Source organism: Aricia agestis, chromosome Z (assembly GCF_905147365.1).
Source record: "Aricia agestis chromosome Z, ilAriAges1.1, whole genome shotgun sequence".
In the NCBI taxonomy this organism is placed as follows: Eukaryota; Metazoa; Arthropoda; class Insecta; order Lepidoptera; family Lycaenidae; genus Aricia; species Aricia agestis.
Window position 1 is genome coordinate 31,750,929 of NC_056428.1, and position 20,351 is coordinate 31,771,279.

Here is a 20,351-nt window from a genome sequence, read left to right on the forward strand (position 1 = left end):
GTCGGGTTAAAGTTTTTGTTAAATAATAATAATAATATACGTCATACTATTAATATTATATGTCATACTATTTTAATTATAGTTATTCGTTCAGTTAAACAGTTTTGCAAATAACTTTAAATAGTATGCTCAATTCGCATTATTTAGGGTGCATAATTATACTTAGGGAATGCAATCTCGCTCTCGCGAGATCTCGGCCTTTTTAAGCGAGATTGATCTCGGACGAAAAAAAGGCGAGATCTCGCGAGTTTGACGAGATTTCACTTTTGCATAAAAACGTCTTATTCGAAGCGCGGACTGACACGGACAGAGTTGCGATCACGGAGTAAAAACGAAGAGGAGCTGACAAAGCAACTGTGCACTGTGATTTTCAACTAGGTTCTGAATTTTGACTTCTCGTTGTTTTGTTAGTTAAGTATAAAATAACTGTTTTATTACTAAAAGATTTGTGTTTAATAATGTGCACTTTTATAATTCTGGACGTCACGTTATCGTGGACGCCGTCCAAAATTATAAAAGCGCATATTAGAAGAGAAAACTGGTTGTTTCTTTCAATTGTTTTTGATAGATAGTAGATACGTATGTCGAAGTTTACTACTTAAAAATTATAGACAGATACGTCAAACAATGTTTGATGCATAAATTCTATTGAAAAAAATCGTGAAAATGAATGTTAATTCTAATAATACTTATTACTTTAAAATGCTTATAATATTTATTACTTTTTTTCGTAATTTATTCAAATATTGTGATTATTTGCAAAAAAACCCACCAAACTGCTAATCTCGCGAGATGTCGAAATTGGCGAGATCTCGCGGTATTGTATTCATAAACTCGCGGGATCTCGCTTGAGCCCCAATCTCGCGAGATTTGCATCCCCTAATTATACTCCACTTGGGCTAGTTAGCCCTTGTCGCTAACTTGTCGCTAGCGGTCATTGACACTATAAACAATATCTGACACTTCATTGTCAATCGCGGTTTATATGGAAAATGACAAGTTTCTGACAGGGAGTCAATGACCGCTAACGACAAGTTAGCCTGCGTGGAGTATAGTGTGCATGTCAGTATTTTTGGTGAAACTTTCAAATATTTTGATCGAAAAAAGGAATATACAGATATTGATTTAAAATTTAAATACATGCCTTACCATAACTAAAGCCCATAATATCATTATCATTTATGATTTAGCACAGTCATAGCAACATAATATTATTATTGTTTCTACTCTATATTAATATGTCAAAATCGAGAGGGCAAATGAGCTCAACCTTATCTTTGGAGACTGTACACCGAAATTTAAAAATAAATGTGTAAAGTTGCGGTCGGGTCGCAGACAAAAAATAAATAAAGTACCAACTGAATACATAATGTACATTGTACAATGGTGACGTCATTATGTTAATATCACATTTCAACTGACATTTCGCTTATCAGTAATCGTGAGGCAGTTTACAGCCGAAAGTTTTCGTTTATGTAAATTGTAACTGTTTTCAATTATCATTAGGACATGTGAACTCAGAATTGTACCTTATTGTAATATAATGTGATATGGCACCGAAATAAAAATTGATGATGATATTCAGAGGAGTTTATAAACGCCAAGTTGTCTACTAGTTACTATAGTCGAAATGAAATGAGATGTCCCCGGCGGTCATTGAACTTTTTAGTCTAGTAGCTAGCTAGCTAGCTATATGAAAAGTGCTCGCATTATATTCAGTTAACATAAGAAAAAAATCTTTTAAAGACGGTTATCCCATGAATCTATAATTGGACTATTATAGATTCATGGGAATACCTTTTGGTAACTCGTAAGTCGTAAGGCGTTCCGATCTTTGCCGCGGCTAGCCGCGACCATGACCTATGTCATAAACTGGCATTTTATTTGAATTTTTGTCGGTCGCGGTTAGCCGCTGCAAAGATCAGAAACTCACCTAAATAATAAATTATCTTCTCAATTTGCAATATATTTATAAATAAAACAAAATACGATATCGGGGGGTCAATGTCCGCTACGGACAGGATTCGGCAATACCAGAATACTAAATAAGATAGAGAATAATGTTTTAGTAAGATTTGAAGCTGCAACCATCGCGTAGCAGTCGTATTTACGGAAGACCAAAGTACAAACTACTCTATTAGTACAAATGTAGAGTAGGTAGTAAAATAGTACAGAAATATGTTTTATTGAATCCCATAAACAATAAAACTTTTGCAACATGAGTTCAATACCACATAATCAATTTCACTGCATACAATTATATGAAAAAGAAACGAAGGTCACAAAACCACCGGACTGCATTTGTGTATGTATGAAATTATAAAAATCGCCTAATATTATATTGTATACTATCGAAAGGGGTGCTTATTCGTAGAAACTATTTAAATAGATGTAGCGTACCTTTGTTTTTGTTGTGAAAATATTTGTAGTACAAAATATTGTATTCATTCCAAAACGTTGAGTTCTTAAATTGTAATATCATATTTCAAGTTCACTGCTCTACATTTCAAAGAAAAGTCTTCTAAAAGGGAAAATGCTTTACAGGCTTTTATTTACCTATGATGTATTTCTAAAATTCATGATTTTTGAGAGCAAGAACACAATAAAAATTCGCAAGCAACTTAGCGTGAAACTTAGCCAAACTTATTACCTTCTGCTCTATATCTACGGTATATTTTCTCTGGAAAACCTGTTTATCACATTGTAAGTCTGGTATCCAGTACGGAGGTGGAAAGAAGATGATCAGTAAACTTATGGAGTACGCTACATTTATGGAATTGTCTGGATTTTACCTGTCTATCGCATGGTAATTCTGGCATCCAGTGAGGTGGTGGGAAGTAGAAGAACAGGCGCGCGCGCTCCGCGACTGTGGGAGGCGCGCGCCTCGCGGGATGCATGTCCGACACTGGCGGGCGCCGCGACGGCTATGCCGCGCTGCCGTCAGCAGTGCCGACCGGGCCCGGCGCGATGCGAGTTGCGACAAGTAAGTCCCAATGTCGAACATGAGTCCCACTCCCGAGTCCTGACATTGGACACCTATACCATAGAATATGACACAGGTTCCCAAACTTATTTTGTCTACTGCCCACTTTAAGAACTAATTATGTCGTAACGCCCCCATTGTTTTAAAATTAAAATGCATCCAGATAAAATTAATCACCCCCAAGCCCATACACAACGCCCCCTTTTTTGGGTCCCACATCGTCCCGCTTTAGATCTTCAGCGCCCACGCGTTATTGCCCACTTTGGGAAAGGCTGGAATACATATTATATTTCAATATAATATATGTATTCCAGCCTTATTATTAATAGTACTCCATACCTGTACGGGTGTTCCGTAAACTTTTTAACCGACTTCAAAAAAATAAGGTTATCAATTCGACGCGTATGTATGCAATACATAATTCCAGAACTGCCCGGTTTTCGTATATCAGTCTATATCAGCGTCTAAACTCTAAAGAAATGTACCAAATTTCAAAAGTGTATACAGTATACAATATGTATGTTTTATGTTTGTGTTCGCATATCTCCGGAACTGCAAGTCCGATTTAATTACTTAATTCTTTTTTTGTTGTACTCGACATTGTTCAATCTATGGAATACTTACTGCAAGTTTCATCATAATCGGATCAGTAGTTTTTGAGATAAAGTCAAAAATTTTTATTAATAGGTTTTTTTTCAAACACTTTCCGAACGTAGATGCTACTGGGGCCTACCACCGGTTAGGGAACTAACCCGGCGAGAAGAACCCGCGCGGCGTAAGAAACTCGCACGGGGCCATCTTTTACCAAAAGATGGAAAATTACAATGTTATTATGATTAAATAAAAAAAAACTAAATACAACAAGTGTACAATATTACAATAAAATAATATACAGAAACAGCTCCGCAGGGGGCGACCCTATTCCCACGGTGTACTATCATTCATGAAATCAGTAACTTTATAGTATGCTTTGGTACACAAACGTTCTTTAACAACTTTTTTAAATTTATTAATTGAAAGATTTTGAACGTTTTCTGGGATCTTATTATAAAGGCGTATACATTGACCTTTAAAAGAATTTTTGACTTTAGTAAGTCTAGTCACCGGAATTTCAAGCTTATGTTTATTACGAGTATTTCTCCCATGGGTATCACATTTTTTTTGAATTCATATATTATATTCTTTTTAACATATTTATAATACATTTGATAGGACATATTGAGAAGCAACAGTTAAGATTCCAGTTTCTTTTTTCAGAATAGAGAATTTCGATTCTTGATTACGTACAATTTTGAAGTCGGTTTTATATATTATTATTAAAATACTATTGTGTTCAAGGTACAGCCAGAAAACTGACATTTTTGGAGGTACACCACAAATTAATCAGCAGGTACGGGGGTGCTCTGCTCCCAATTCTTATTCCTTTCGCCGATCGTCTTGGGATGTTGCCTTTGTTTGGTTCTTATAAACTAGGAATATGTAGGTGAAAAGTAATTTTTTGTGGTACTCCAATTACTACTGTTGACATAAAGTACATTGACTTACTCATACAATTTTCTTCTAGGGTATTTTTTTCGTTAAGGAAATTTGGGGAGGGCTACTGAGCAGGCGCGGTCGCAGCATGAAGTTTTGGAGGGGGTCACACAAAAAAAATCGCTGGTAAAGGATAACTAGAAACCTTAAATTATTATTTGGCATGATTTTGAGATTTTTCAATTTGACCTTAGATTTGGGGGGTCATGTCCCCTGTGACCCCCCCCCCCCCCTCCCTTCGGACCGCGCCTGCTACTGAGGTATGTGGGACATCATTAACCACAGAAGCATAGTAAAACGAAACTGTTTTGTCTACGACGGTCGACGACGCAATGCATACAATTGTATATAATTCATTAGTAGCAGAATGGAGTTCACCGAAGCTGCTGTGATAAACATCATCCCTACATGATTAAAGAACAGCGGGGCTAAAATGGTCGCTTTGGAGAATCATAGTCTGCTTGCAATTTATGTCTAGTAATTCGTATTAATTTGACATATTTTGTCAGTTTGACAGTTTTGACAATTCATTTGCTGAATTGATTGAAAGGAATCGCTAAATGTGACCATTTTAGCCTCGCTGCCGCTGGTCTCTTTTCAACCTCGTTAAACAATTTTTCTACGAGATCTTCGTCAGTAAACATGACGGGACGTGTTTACGCTCTATACGCTCGGATCAGACTAGGTCACGGAGCTAATACAAAGTGTATTAGCTCCGTGGACTAGGTACACCGCTAGACAGTTTTGTTGTTGATATACTTCAAAGGGAAGCGGACAGTCGTTAGTCAGACTTGTCGACGTGCAGTTCTTGTACGCATTAGACAACTTTGTCTATGAGACGTTTTGCGGTGCGGTGGCCCTTAAGAGCTCTCCTGACTCTAAAAATCAAACATCGTCCTTCTCTCTTCACACTCACGTCTTTCATATGCCAGATGAAAAAGGACGGCGCGGAATCATCGCCGAGTTAGTTTTCTATACTAATATTATAAAGAGGTAAACTTTGTTTGTTTGTTTGTTTGTTGGTTTATTGTAATGAATAGGCTCAAAAACTACTGGACTGATTTTAAAAATTCTTTCACCATTCGAAAGCTACATTATTTACGAGTAACATAGGCCACTTTTTATTTTGGAGAATGTAGCGTTCCGTAAGATATTTCAGTTTTTCGGAAACAACCAGAAAATTTACTTATTTTTCGTACGCTGCCTAAACTATAAAAGATAGAACTATACAATGTTCTAAGTAAATGTAGATCTTATAAATATCTACAAAAATGTCCGCGACACACTATACCTATCTATGTCAAGTGAGGCACAATAACCATTTTTTTATTTAAAAATGTAGTTTTTTTTGGACTACATTTAAACGCATTTATTTTACTCATGCTCATAATCCTTATCAAAATAAATAATTTCATGACTAAGTACAGTTTATGTAGATTATATTTGCTCTTTGAATGATTAAAATTGGACGTTTGGTTTAGAAGTTATGGCGAAATTAAAATATTGCGATTTACGCCCGTTTCGAAGTGGGCGCTACCAATGCCACAGAATAGATAATAGTACGCATATAGTACGAGTACCAATGCAGGGGTGCGCATTGTACACATTGAAAAGGTCTACAGAAAACTCCGCGATGGTATATTTTTTTATTTTTTTTAATGAAATAAGGGGGCAAGCGAGCAAACGGGTCACCTGATGGAAAGCAACTTTCGTCGCCCATGGACACTCGCAGCATCAGAAGAGCTGCAGGTGCGTTGCCGGCCTTTTAAGAGGGAATAGGGTAATAGGGGAGGGTAGAGATGGGAAGGGAAGGGAAGGGAATAGGGGAGGGTAGGGAAGGGAATAGGGGAGGGTAGGGAAGGGAATAGGGTAGGGGATCGGGCCTCCGGTAAACTCACTCACTCGGCGAAACACAGCGTAAGCGCTGTTTCACGCCGGTTTTCTGTGAGAACGTGGTATTTCTCCGGTCGAGCTGGCCCATTCGTGCCGAAGCATGGCTCTCCCACGTATAAGTATATCTCTTATGGATATATCCCACAATAACATTTTTTTTTGTAATTTACTTTTAACTTCAAATAATGGCTAATTTTCGAAGCGATTTTAACCAATACGGCAATAATCCTTATTCAATTAAATACTTCAAATACATTATTGATTTTGGCCCTTTACAGCATAATTATTACGATTTTAATTTTAAATTAATATTTTCGAAGACATTACAGATTTAAAATTGCGGGACGTAAGTAGCTTTTGCGGCAGTACCGACCAATGCGGGCCACGGGTAGTAATGAATATAAATTATTTAAAATCAAACTACTGAATCGATTTTAATCATTTTTTCAGTGACTTAGGCCATAATTTATTTTTTAGGTTTTATCAATACCTTTTTAGATAAGTATTAAAAAATATTAAAAAAAAGACAGCAAATTTTGAAGATCCAAGCAAAAATGTGTCTAAAACTAGGTTTTTTGTAAAAAAGAAACTATCGAGCATTTTTTGAGTAATCGTGTTTTCGTCTTGAGCATTTAATCTTTATGAACTGAAGTTATTTGTGTCAAAAAATCAGTTTTCTAGACCTTACAGATTTTGAGATCTAGGTTAAAGTATGTAGTCAAGTTAGGGTCATATGGGCTCTTAATGTTTTAGACTCATGGCACAGAATACGTCATATTAATACACACTCATGGTGACTATAAGTCCCAACGTCGCGTCGCGTCGTTAGTTATGCCTTTAAAGTATACGTAAAAAGTCCGAATTGTTTTTCCAGATGTATGGTCAATTTTCATTAGGTAATCGCTTAGTAATTATTATGATATTGACGCAGACCGGATAGCGTAATTCCCTTTATGATATACTTTTCGAATATTATGACGAGTCATATACCTGAGTCACAGTATAGCAATATGACATATCTAATATTGCTATACTGTGCCTGAGTTTTGAAATATTTGTTTTTAGTATTCCTTATTCATTTAGTCCGCATTCGATCAACTCAGATATAAAAATAAAAAAACATTGCCTATTTTTTCTCAATGTCAAATGTCAATATCCCACTCGCACTTGGCCGATTTTTGGATAGCGAGAAAAGATCTTACGACTTCGACGTTAAACTTAAGTTTAAAAAATTGCGACCTTAAAGCTAAACTTTTGAATACAGCATGCTGTATGAGTTATGACTACCGTGACCATTTATTTTTTTGGCAGAGCGGGACAAATACAGAATTTCCCCCCCCCTATCGAAGTGCCTATCTTACATTAATTATTATTAGTAACTTTACTATATTATATTATAAAGCGGAAGAGTCTGATTTGAAAAATTCTTTCAGTTCTAGGTAGCTCATTTATCGAGGAAGGCTTTAGGCTATATTTTATCAAGACAAAACTAATAGGAGCGAAGAAACAAAGGAAAAAATGGAAATATCGGGAAAATTATTAGAAAGGGCTTTTCTCACGAACTAAGTAGAGCAATTTCTATGTTATTTGGCACAATAAGGCAGAATAGTCATGTTAGTTGTATATATGCGTTACTTCCAGGCATTGCACAGGCATTTCAAATTTCAAACATAAAAAATAATTTAAAAGTATCGGCCTCGCGGGGGACAGTGGGACAAACTGCCTGAAAGCGGGACTGTCCCGACTCCCGCCCAAAGCTGGACGTATGGTCTCGTTAGTTATGACTCAATTTGTTTGAGTCACGCTTAAATTGAGCTTGAAAAATGTATGTACGAGTAGGATATTAAAAATGCAAATTTCTCGGACTGGCAATGACCCATTCTGCTTTTTGCACTCTATTAGGAAACCGGTCGTATAAAATCAAATCTGAAGAGATTTATTATGCCTCCATAGAGATCTTGAGGCAGTCCTATAAATCTTGAGAGTCCAATTTATCTCTGTGTTTTTGAGTTGTAGTTAAAAAGTTGTTAGTTTGAAAACGCAATGCCATTCGTGTGACGTAGAGCGCAATACCCATTACATGGTTGACAATTTTAGTCGCAAAAAAGTTTAACTTAACATTTATTTTCTACAACTATAATATTGTTTAATATTTCTTGTACATTACAAACAGTAAGCATCATACGCTTTGAGATTACAACAATTTACCAAGTGACCAATATATATTTTGATTAATAAGTTCAGAGAAATTAATTATTAATTAAAGATAGAATATGGACTATTTACGATAATAATTGGTCGAGCTATATCAAAGTCAGCGATTACAATGTTAATATTATATTAATATAATCTTGACGTAGACCGACCAAATAATGTAGGCCCGCTATCAGCTGTCTTTTAATACATTATTTCACTGAAGGCACTTATTACTTTAAAGGTTGAAGCACTCCTTAAATCAGTGAGCATGTACATAATATTAAATAGGATCATAATGACCTGAATTTTTAAGCGACAAATAAACGCAGACTATTCTTACGTTAAGGGTCTATTCAGAAGTTAGAAACCACAACGCGACGTGTAGAATATGCATTTCTAAATTTGTATGGATTTGACAGACTTCAATTGCGGGAGACGTCATTTTTTTTTTATGAAATAAGGGGGCAAACGAGCAAACGGGCCACCTGATGGAAAGCAACTTCCGTCGCCCATGGACACTCGTAGCATCAGAAGAGCTGCAGGTGCGTTGCCGGCCTTTTAAGAGGGAATAGGGTAATAGGGGAAGGTAGGGATGGAAAGGGAACGGAATAAGGGAGGGTAGGGAAGGGAATAGGATAAGGGATTGGGCCTCCGGTAAACTCACTCACTCGGCGAAACACAGCGCAAGCGCTGTTTCACGCCGGTTTTCTGTGAGGACGTGGTATACGGTCGAGCCGGCCCATTCGTGCCGAAGCATGGCTCTCCCACGTCATGCAAGTTTAAGGGCCAACTCACACGTACCACAACCAGTAACCACATGACAACCACAACCACACCACAACCACAACTACACCACAACCACAACCACACCACAACCACACGGCTCCACACCACGTGGTCCCGACCACGTTGTGTGTCGACGTACGTTGTCAGTCGTTAAGACGACTTGTCGACCACTTGTATGATACCGAACACATCGCAACCAGTAACCACAAGCGAACTGTAGGCCGACCACATCGCAACCACAACGTTGCGTCGATGCAATATGACAGTGCGCGCACACAGTTTCATTGTCTTTCGTACCGTGTATTACCACATCTCTACTACTAGCGACAACGCAACCACGTCGACATTTTGTCGGTACCACAACGCAACTACAAAAAGCTGCAGCGACACCATTCACACGTAACCACTGCTTGACGGCATTTTGTCGTTGCGACGTAGTATGGTTGAGGTACGTGTGGGTTGGCAATAAATGCATCTACGCGTCTCGTTGGGTCTGAATTGACCCTAATATTGCAATACTAGACTTTCCGCGCGTCGTCTGGGTCCGCTTAAATAATGGTTTCGCGGGGACTGTTTTTGTTGCAAAAAGTAGCCGCCGTCCTTCCTCTCGGTCTACTCTTTATGATAATATATTATGTGCCAAATTACATTAAAATTGGTCCAGCATTTTATGACATCAGCTCGGTTAAACATACAAACATCTCAGTATTATAATGTAAGTATAGAGTGTAGATTATCTTAATTTACTGTTATGAACAAGAATTCTAATTAGCATTACCCACTACCTTTAGATTAAAATTATAAGAAACCACAAGTCGGTTCTCCAGTTACATACTTAGCACTCTGGACCAGTGGTTTTTGGGGTTCCTCGGTTACACCTGGTATAATTTTATAGATATTTCCAGATGACGCCAACAACTCCGTTGCACTGAAACTCGTTTATCGCGCGGGAACCGTACATTTTTCCGGGATAAAAAGTATTCTATGTTTTTTCCCTTATAATGTCCACAATCCTTTCCCGGGACTCAAAGTATCCCCATACCAAATTTAAGAAAATTAATTTAGTAACAGACACATTCGCGTTTATAATATTAGTATGGATAATAATGTACTAACAAAATAAATTAAAGTAACCAATGTGCACTAAGTGCACTAACATAATATTATTATGTGTTAATTATGACGGCGAATTGATGTACAAAATTTTGCGGGATTTAATAAAATCATCGCTTATAATTATTATTGCTAATGTTCGTCAATGTCAAAATCCATTTCCAGCACCAATTTTCTGTTGACAAAGAAAACAATTATCATCGGTCATCATATTATTATCAACGGCATTTTGGCTAAAAGGCTCAGGAGTCTCACGAGGAGGCTGTTGAAGGCCAAATGTAACATAACTATTACGGAACCTAAAACGTTGCATCAGATTCACGCTTGTCGGTTCCAGCCGGCGAGATCTCGTGGCGTGGGTGGCACTTGGTATCTTGTTAGTACCCGTATGCAGTGCCAGATTAGCATCGTCAATCATCATAGCAAGTGTAGCAAATGCTAAGGGCGCAGAGTAATTTGAAACCCCGAGTTCCGACACCTCTATCTTCTTTTAGGGTGAAGCCAAACGAGCGTAATTTGTGAGTTGTGAGTCGCAGAATTTCGGCTGGCAGAAATTCTGCTGCATTCAGTTTCATACAAAAGTCCTGTTTGATTCACACGAGCGTAAGTGAGTGATGATTTGTATGAAAAGATATTTACGCGACCAAAATTCTGAGACTCACGACTCACAAAATTACGCTCGTTTGGCTTCACCCTTATGGTCTTCTGACCGACTGATAGTTTAGTAAAGTATAGAGTAGTGACAGCGCATAAAATAGAATTCAACGCTTACCAAACACACTATAGGAATTTAAAATTAAACCGAAATTGAATATGGCTACCGAACCTAATCTTGAGAACCGAATGAAAGCTATCTATATTCTATACCGAACCTATCATGCCTGGGACTGTGATAGAATTAAATCCGTCTCGTACTCTCGTACGTAATTCGTACAATACAAGCTCTGAAATACACTAATAATATTGCATACGTATAAGAATTTTATTTACCAAAGCAAAATATGATTCGATAAACACAAAAGCAAAGAAATCTTCTAAGACATTTCCGATTCTTAGAGCTTTCATTATTCCTTTTACCTTCAATATTTCTTAGGAAATAAATACTTTATGAGTTAGATAATGCGCAGATAGAAAACTTAAGATAAACTGTGTCCTCGAGCGTAAAATTTACAGCATTTGTATCAAGGCCGATATATTTTAACATGTTCAAAACAATATACGATTATTGTCTACAATCCATATCCATAAATGCGAAAGTGTGTCTGTCTGTTACCCCTTCACGCCCAAACCGCTGAACCGATTTTGCTGAAATTTTGAATGGAGATACTATGAATCCCGGAGAAATGTACGGTGCCCGCAAAAAACGAGTTTAGCGCAACGGAGTTGCGGGTACTTAGTGATTATAATAATGCAATTTAATTACATTTTAGTGGTTGTTTTCCCGCAGCAGAACGATTTAACTATAGTAGTACCATGAACGAGTATAATTCGTCCATGGTACTACTATCGAATCATGCAAGTTATTTTTTGAAAATTAAAAATATTTTGTATGACGTACTATGGCAACTTCATGCCGATATGCGCAAGCGGCTATGACCCGGCCGAATTTTATTTATGAGGCAAGATTTGTAAGAGTTTGTACTTATTTGTAACCTTTAAAATGTATCCAAACACCATTAATCATTATAATATTATGTAATTATGTAACCTAAGTTAACAATTCGATTAGATTTAATTAGAAGCTTTTTATCAAAATTTATTATTATTATTTATATTCCGGTGGCGTAGTTCTTTTTAACCCCCGACAAACAAGAGGGATGTTATAATTCCATAATAAAACTCTTTTCTTCTTCTTTCAAATCTTATAGAAAACTTGTGAGCAACAACCCTATCAACAAGTAGAGCATAATATACTATATAGTATATAGTATATATACTATATAGTATATATAATAATAAACATAGTAGACGCGTGACAGGTGATATTCGGGCGCTAGTCAGTAGTCAGCCTTCATCTACTTTTACAAGTAGTACACATTCGCTAAGTCATATAAACATTCTAATTCTAATGCACGTTCGAATTACATTCAAACCCACTCTATATTATGTTCACAAACACTAAGCTTGCTAATTGAAAGCTGTGAGTCTCATGGTAATGCAATTAATGTATACTTAAAAAAAAACTTAATTTAAAACAGCTTGAAAAACATTTGACTGAGTCTCTAAAAAATTAAATTATTCTCTACATTTTATACAGTTTCCTTTGAAACCTTTGAAAACGCAATAAAAAAAATAGGTTGTAGTTACATCTGTGACCTGCCGTAATAAATTAACAATGGTCTAAATTATAGTCCGAGAGCCGGCGCGCCTATTTTTAAACGCCACGTGTGGATGTTTTCAAGCCCGCGTTTCCCGGATGGGGATGCAAGCTGGCAAGGTCAGGGTTGCGCGCGGTCGATACCAGCTACCCCTCCCCCTTTGGACAAGCTACCTCTCCCCTTTTCGAATAGCTACCTCCCCCTGCCCACCCGCTTTCGCCTCTCCCTGTGGATTTATCCCCGCGTCACCCCACTATGCGTCTTTGTGATTAATTAAACTAACAATCATTATTGTCTTTATCTTTATAAATGTTATTAAAAGCGATTATATAATATATTGGGCATAGAGTAACTTATATAATATTATATTACTAGCTGTTCCGGCAAACGTTGTTTTGCCATATAAGTAAAGTATTTCGCCCATATTATTTTATTGAAGTGACTAAATAAGTATGTCACCATGGCAACGTCCATTGCTATCCCGTCCCACAAACAATGGTCGCCGTCAGTCTCGAGTTGTAATAATTTACTATTATTTATTCAACAAATGCATTTATCAACATAAAAAGTAGATGTTGTCCGATTCTCAACCCTAGCCGATATGCTGGCTAAGATTCACGAAAATCGGCCAAGCCGTTTCAGCGGATTTCAATTATGCACACCGTGGCACGAGAATTTTATATATTAGATATTACTACAAGTAACTAACCCCCATATTATACCTACATACTCAGGGCCGTCTCTAGCCCATGTGGCGCCCGTGTGCAAACATTACCCTAGCGCCCCCTAAAAAGCGCGCGCGGTCAAAATGAAATGGGTACAAAGTAAAAGTACGGTTTGTCCGGCCGCTTAAGGGTGGGGACTCTAAGCGGTGGCTTCTTTCGTTCCACCAGACAAACTATAATAGCACATCAAGTTACCTATACTTATTAAACATCATATCATCACAACATCGGTATAAATTCGATTTCATTGAAGAGCTCTAACTTCTCTACATCCGAAGAGCCAGCATGGCACAGTTTGTTTTCTAAATAAGAACACCGTGCTTTTTGTACCTAAATCCAAATCCTCCCACTACCTATTTTGAAAAAACGAGCGATAGGACACTTAGTGACTATTACACTGAATAATATAATCTTCATTTATGTGTTTCAAGGTTCATTTCACGTTGAAAAATAAAGATTATAATATTTATATTGCAAAAGCCGAGCCGCTCATGGCGCGCCTTGCTTTGTTGTAATTCTACAAATATAAGAAGAGCTTCGGATATTACACAAAAATGTTTGGGAAATTGAGTTCTTTTTACGTTGGTCAATAAAGCGTGGGCCGTGGCGGCCGGCGAGCGCGGGCGGCGCCCGCGTGCACCGAACACATTGCACCTAAGGGAAAGACGCCCCTGTACATACTACTATAATTATAGTCTATAGGTATGTAGGTAATAGGTATAATATGGGGGTTTGGTCGCCAAGGTTGGTTGCAATTGGAATTCGGAGAAAAATGAATAGAAAAAAAAAAAAAATTAATGTAGAAAATGAAATAGATTATAAATCCTAGTTAGTTTTATTGTAATAATTTTAATAGTCCATTTTTAATTTTTCCACAGTTTAATGTATAAAGTGTGGAGTAATTATTTTTACTTGTAATATTATGTTGTTCTAATATGTTTAATTTTATAGTTAACTAAAATATAGTGTATGCATTGAATATAATTGCTTAGAACATACAACGCTCGCTAAAGTCGGCTTGAAAAATTGTTCGCATCTTTGCCGTGCTATAACTGATATCCAATCTCCACATCTAACTGGATCTTGAGGAAACCTAAAAAAAATATATTCCTCAATAAAATAAATAATAATTAATAGCGACTCCACCAAATGGAACAGAAACACAGTGTATAACCCGAACATTTCAAGTGGGCATGATAAACTACGATAAGTACCTTTAGTATGAGTATTCGCAATTGAGATGGTTTATACCTCGTGTTGATTTATTTACAAATTAATTTTAAAACTGTTTTTTGTTGATTTCTTAACGAAATACCAATATTTATTAATACTTACCGGAAATATGAAATTCCATCCTTTTTTTGCGTTTTAAACGTATGATTTTTACAATTGTTCAACGAGCACTGGGACATGTTTCCCAGCGGAGCGTTCAAGCACTACTAAATCGAAAGTCCACCAGAATGTTGCGTTTGGTGCTCTTTTAGTGAGGTCGTTTTTTGCCGCGGACTGTGTATTTTGTATATTAGTGATCGAAGGCTATCAAAGTCATTCTTTCAACGATGTTTCTATTTTTTTAGTGTCTTTCAATTACCGATAAGAAAAAAAAACTAGCAATCAATATCAATAAAAATCATGCCTATTGCATAAGTTGATAAAAAATGCTATGCAATTTAGCTTTATCGCGGCAGTCCCCGAGTGCCACACGTATGTTTTTTAATGCTTAATGTAATTACATCAATTATGCATTTAGAATAATTGAAGGTGTTAGTATTTACTATATCAAGAGCAAGGATAAATATCACACGACATACGAGTCAGCCAGTATGTGCCAGTATGTGCACAGGACGTTATACCGTCTACGTGATCTCATGCATAGATTAATTATTGCTATAATGCTTTCATGTATTGAAGAATAATAATCTATAGATATTATAATACGCGAGCGAAAAACTTTGGGTTTCTTTTGACGAAAAATGCCTAAACGTAGGTGATTTTAAATTTTGCACAGTTATAGTTTATATGGTGAAGGAATGCATCGAGCTAATATTATTTTGAAATTAGATGTTACGCGCGGCTTCGCCCGCGTAATTTAGGAATGCCACAGAAACCGTTCATTTTTCCGCAAAAAAAAGAAACCTATGTGAACCTGGTCACTGTCACCTGGTCTATTCTTCATGTGTGCCAAATAACATAAAAATTGCTCCAGTAGTTTATTAAGATAATAAGCAATTTTAAATGATTTCCACATTTTCATCTAATTCTTCGCTCCTATTAGCCTTAGCGTGATAAAATATAGCTTATGGCCTTCCTCGATAAATGGGCTATCTAACACTGAAAGAATTTTTCAAATCGGACCAGTAGTTCCTGAGATTATTATTAAAAAGATGTAGGTACTTAGTTTAAAGTCTTAATGATACTAAGATAGTCAAGAGTAGGTGCCTATTTTTAAGTTTTTAACCCCCGACAAAAAAGAGGGGTGTTATAAGTTTGACGTGTCTGTCTGTCGGTCTGTCTGTCTGTCTGTCTGTCTGTCTGTGGCATCATAGCATCCAAACGGGTGGACCGATTTTCATCTAGTTTTTTTTGTTTGAAAGCTGACTTAATTGAGAGTGTTCTTAGCTATAGTTCATCATCATCAGCCTGCTCCGTGCTGAAAAATCGTGGTTCATCTGGTTCGTGAAGGGCCGATTCCTACCACCGTTCCCGTTCCATACCACTTATTTTTCTGTCTGAATTGCCTGTTTCGTACCGCGGTGCTTGGAGTGGTATGAAACGACGAATTCTTTTTTGGTATGGGTGAAAATTAACCTAACACTATATAATTAATTTTAAATTATCAAAAAGAATATAAATGTACTTATGGTCTGGGAGCTGTCAATCTCAATAGTGTGCATGAATAGTTTAGAAAATACAAACAAAAAAACCGGCCAAGTGCGTGTTGGGCCACGCGCAATATAGGTAGGGTTCCGTAGTACCGCTAGTTTTTTTTAATTTTTGTATGGTTGTGACATGGGAGAGCCATGCTTCGGCACGAATTGGCGGGCTCGATCGGAGAAATACCACGGGCTCACAGAAAACCGGCGTGAAACAGCGCTTGTGCTGTGTTTCGCCGAGTGAGTGAGTTTACCGGAGGCCCACCGCCCAAACCCCTACTCTATTAACTTCCCTACTCTCCCCTGCCCTATTACCCTATTCCCTCTTAAAAGGATGGCAACGCAACTGCAGCTCTTCTGATGTTGCGAGTCCAGACGGAAGTTGCTTTCCATCTGGTGACCCGTTTGCTCTTTTCATATTCTTTGATTTATTTCAATTGAATGTGTTGATCTCTTTTAATTTTTTACATCATCAGGTTTTTTTTAAATAAAGCACAATAATACTTAGAGTCTTTTCGTATACCATCAATAAATTGCACGAAGCCATCAATAAATAGCAGCTCAAACAAAAAAAACTAGATCAAAATCGGTCCACCCGTTTGGCTGCTATGATGCCACAGACAGACAGACAGACAGACAGACCGACAGACAGACACGTCAAACTTATAACACCCCTCTTTTTTGTCGGGGGTTAAAAACTTAAAAATAGGCACCTACTCTTGACTATCTTAGTATAATATAGGTGTGCCTGGGTAAATCTGGCCGTAAATGAGGGCTATCAATATTGAGGATTGCGGGAGAGACATCGAGATCGATTTAGAAGATGGTGTTGTCCAAACAGAAGAGACAGAATTAAAATGTCATCACGAAGAAGCCGATACAAGGTCGTCCACCACTTAGGTGACGGTCCACAAATTATGTGAGGTGGTTTTAGGATTGCGTAGCCAAATGGCAAAAAACGGAACCCGTTTAGATTACCGTTTAATAGATTCGTCATGTCTGTCTGTCTGTCCGTCCGTATGTCACAGCCACTTTTCTCCGCAACTATAAGAGCTATATAAGTACTATTGAAACTTGGTAAGTAGATATAGTTTGTGAACCGCATTATGATTTTGACTATTTTAGTAAAAATGTGGTTTTTAGCGTGTACTCGATACATGCACAATTCTGCAGTCGTATCTCGCACTATTAGAAAACAAACTGGTAGACATGTCCTTAAGGTTCGATATTTAACTTACGACACTTTGCACTTTGTAGCAAAGTAAATATTAAGTTGTTTGTATTCCATTTTTAAGCCTCACGCACAAACGTGAACCAAACAACCGATTTTTTATATAAAATTATACATTTTTATAAAATACATTTGCACACGACAGTACTGTGCAAATTGGACAGTCACGGAGACGAGTTATTATAATCAGAATATTGAGGGTTTACTTATCAATAACATTAGTGTATTTTGAGTGTACATACACGTCATCAAGTTTTCAGTTGTTTTCTGTTAGAGTTAACGATTTGACAGAAATACAAAAAAATCTAGAGCAAAGTAAAGCTTAAAAATAAAACTCAAATAATCCGTCTTCATACCCATACAAATTGCCGATCCGGGCACCCGTATGGGTATGAAGACGGCTTTTTTTTGAGTTCCCAGCATTGTTCTCATAGAAAAAGTTGTTCATTTTGACGGGCTCATTTGTTGGTTTCAAGGATAACGGTGTTTACACTAACACACTGTATATTTTGGCACACATGTTTCTCTTATATTAATTTATAATGTAGACATTCACTAAGAAAGGATTAATAGAAATTGGACACCTAAAGGATTTTAAGAGGGATTTATTTGTATGCCAGAAGTACTATCGTGTGGGCGAATAAAAACTATTGCTGTAGTCGTCGCGTAAAAACAGAACTTGAAATAACAGTAAACAGATAGAAGATGTATCCAGCATTAATGTGATCTGAGATGTGTCTCATATCAGGTTTTTATTGTATTTGACAGGTGTTTATCTACTCATTACCGCTTTTGATTGGCTTAAGTTTTATTACAGTACAACTGATTCCTTGATATGATTTTTTGATTTAATTCCAAAGCGAGTTAAACAACTATTTCATTTAATTAAAAAACACAGTTTATTGAACTTACAGAGAAGATACAGACAAAGGTTAGTTCTATCATGGACTAATTATAAAAATTCCACTATGGTTCTATTTTTAAAAGCGCGTGTATGTTGGAACTACCTATTTTTAAAATATCAAACTAGTTTTTACTAATAGATCAACTTAGAATCATTCTGATGCCGACGATTTGTCATCTTCCAATAATTTTTAGGGTTCCGTACCCAAAGGGACCCTCTTCATGAGACTTCGATGTCTGTCTGTCCGTCTGTCTGTCTCCAGGCTGTAGCTCAAGAACCGCTATAGTTAGAGTTCTGAAAATTTCACAGATTGTGTATATCTGTTGCCGCTATAACAACAAATACAAAAAAATAAAATAAATTTAATATTTAAATTGGGCTGCCATACAAAAAACGTGATTTTTTGGCAATTTTTGCTCGATATCAATAATGGCACCAGGTAGGCACTTGATATTTTCACAAAGGCCTTAATTATATGTCTACTTCAATATTTAATAATAATATTAAATTAAAATAAAAAATTAAGGGGGTTCCCATACAAAAACACAATTTTTGGTCTATGTTTGCTCTATATATCTAATAGTACGGAACCCTTCGTGCGCGACTCCGACTGGCACTTGGCGATTTTTATTAGTCTATTTACCTACTTAAAGTAAAGATTTAATAGATTAGAATAGATTAGTCATACGTTGAAATCGAGCTTAGATTACTATTGTCCACGATTTTAAATTTTATTATCGATCCATATCTAGTTTTTTCTCCTTAAAAGTGTTAATCTGAAAGCCGTCAACTACGTAGTTAACAGTTAACATTTTGTACAAGATCTAAGTGAGTTGAGACGACAAATGTAACACATTGTAATGTTAAAATTGTGTTTGAAGAGTGATGAATTGGTGATTAATATTTCCTCAACTAGGTAACATATTTAATCCTCGTCGCAGCCACAAAGCTAATAAATAATGATGTATGAAGTATGAACAAACATGGTTAATTTCTTAAGAATTTACTTGTTGCTCAGGCATTACTCATGCGTTTTAGTTTTTAACAGCAGTCACCGGTGAGTTGTAAACCGCATTTATAACTGTAATTGGTATTTTGTTAGCCTGATCTACATTCTCGACGGATTTTGCGCAAACGTGACAAAAAGTTTAATGTGCCAGGCCTTCAACACATCTAGCAACATAACCCCAAGTCATCCAGCCTTTGAAATCCTGCATTTGTACAGTCGGATGTGTTAATACATTTTAAAATGTGGCACCAACTTGGCTATAAAATTGTAATGGTGATTGCTGAAAGTGTTTACATTACAATTACCAAAATTTTTGGAGACTCGCGTCCACTCGCTCGCCATGCTGTAAAAATTTGGGTCCGTTCTTAAATTTTTGCTTAAAAACTAGGCACTGCAAATCTTTAACAATAATTATTACCATGTAATTTGCAACGATGTAATTTGCCAGTAATGCTTCGCACCGAAGAGAGACGAAATATGACATGACAAGCGTTGCAAAGCAATCGAGATGCATTAGTGATTAGAACGTCAAATTTCATCTAACTGTTTTACATTGGAAAACATTGCTGTAGGCATCGTCTCGTCTCGCTACCGTGTGGTTAACCCTAACTTTCTTGCGAACCGATTAAGATAAATCATTAAAGTCATTGGTAACTACTGTTGCCACTGACCCAAATAAACACTGGTGATTGTTAGCTATCGGCATCGCTTTTGAAGGTCACACATAGAAGGTCCTATCAATAAATAATCCACTTAATAACAGGATTTTAGGATAGTCTACTCTATC

At 36.8% G+C, this 20,351-nt stretch overlaps 1 protein-coding gene across 4 annotated transcripts in view; it reads right to left on the minus strand.

Moving 5' to 3' along the window:
• LOC121738851 (anion exchange protein 3) overlaps positions 1–20,351 on the minus strand; it is a 100,035-nt gene that overhangs the window by 61,450 nt on the left and 18,234 nt on the right. For 2 of the 4 annotated variants that reach the window (XM_042131110.1, XM_042131108.1), the window contains exon 1: positions 2,793–2,912. The exons of the other annotated variants lie outside the window; for them this stretch is intronic. In XM_042131110.1, the coding sequence (XP_041987044.1) occupies positions 2,793–2,897 (105 nt within the window). In that variant the 5' untranslated portion in view covers positions 2,898–2,912. Of the gene's footprint in view, positions 1–2,792; positions 2,913–20,351 lie in introns of those variants that run through there. 4 annotated transcript variants of the gene reach the window in all.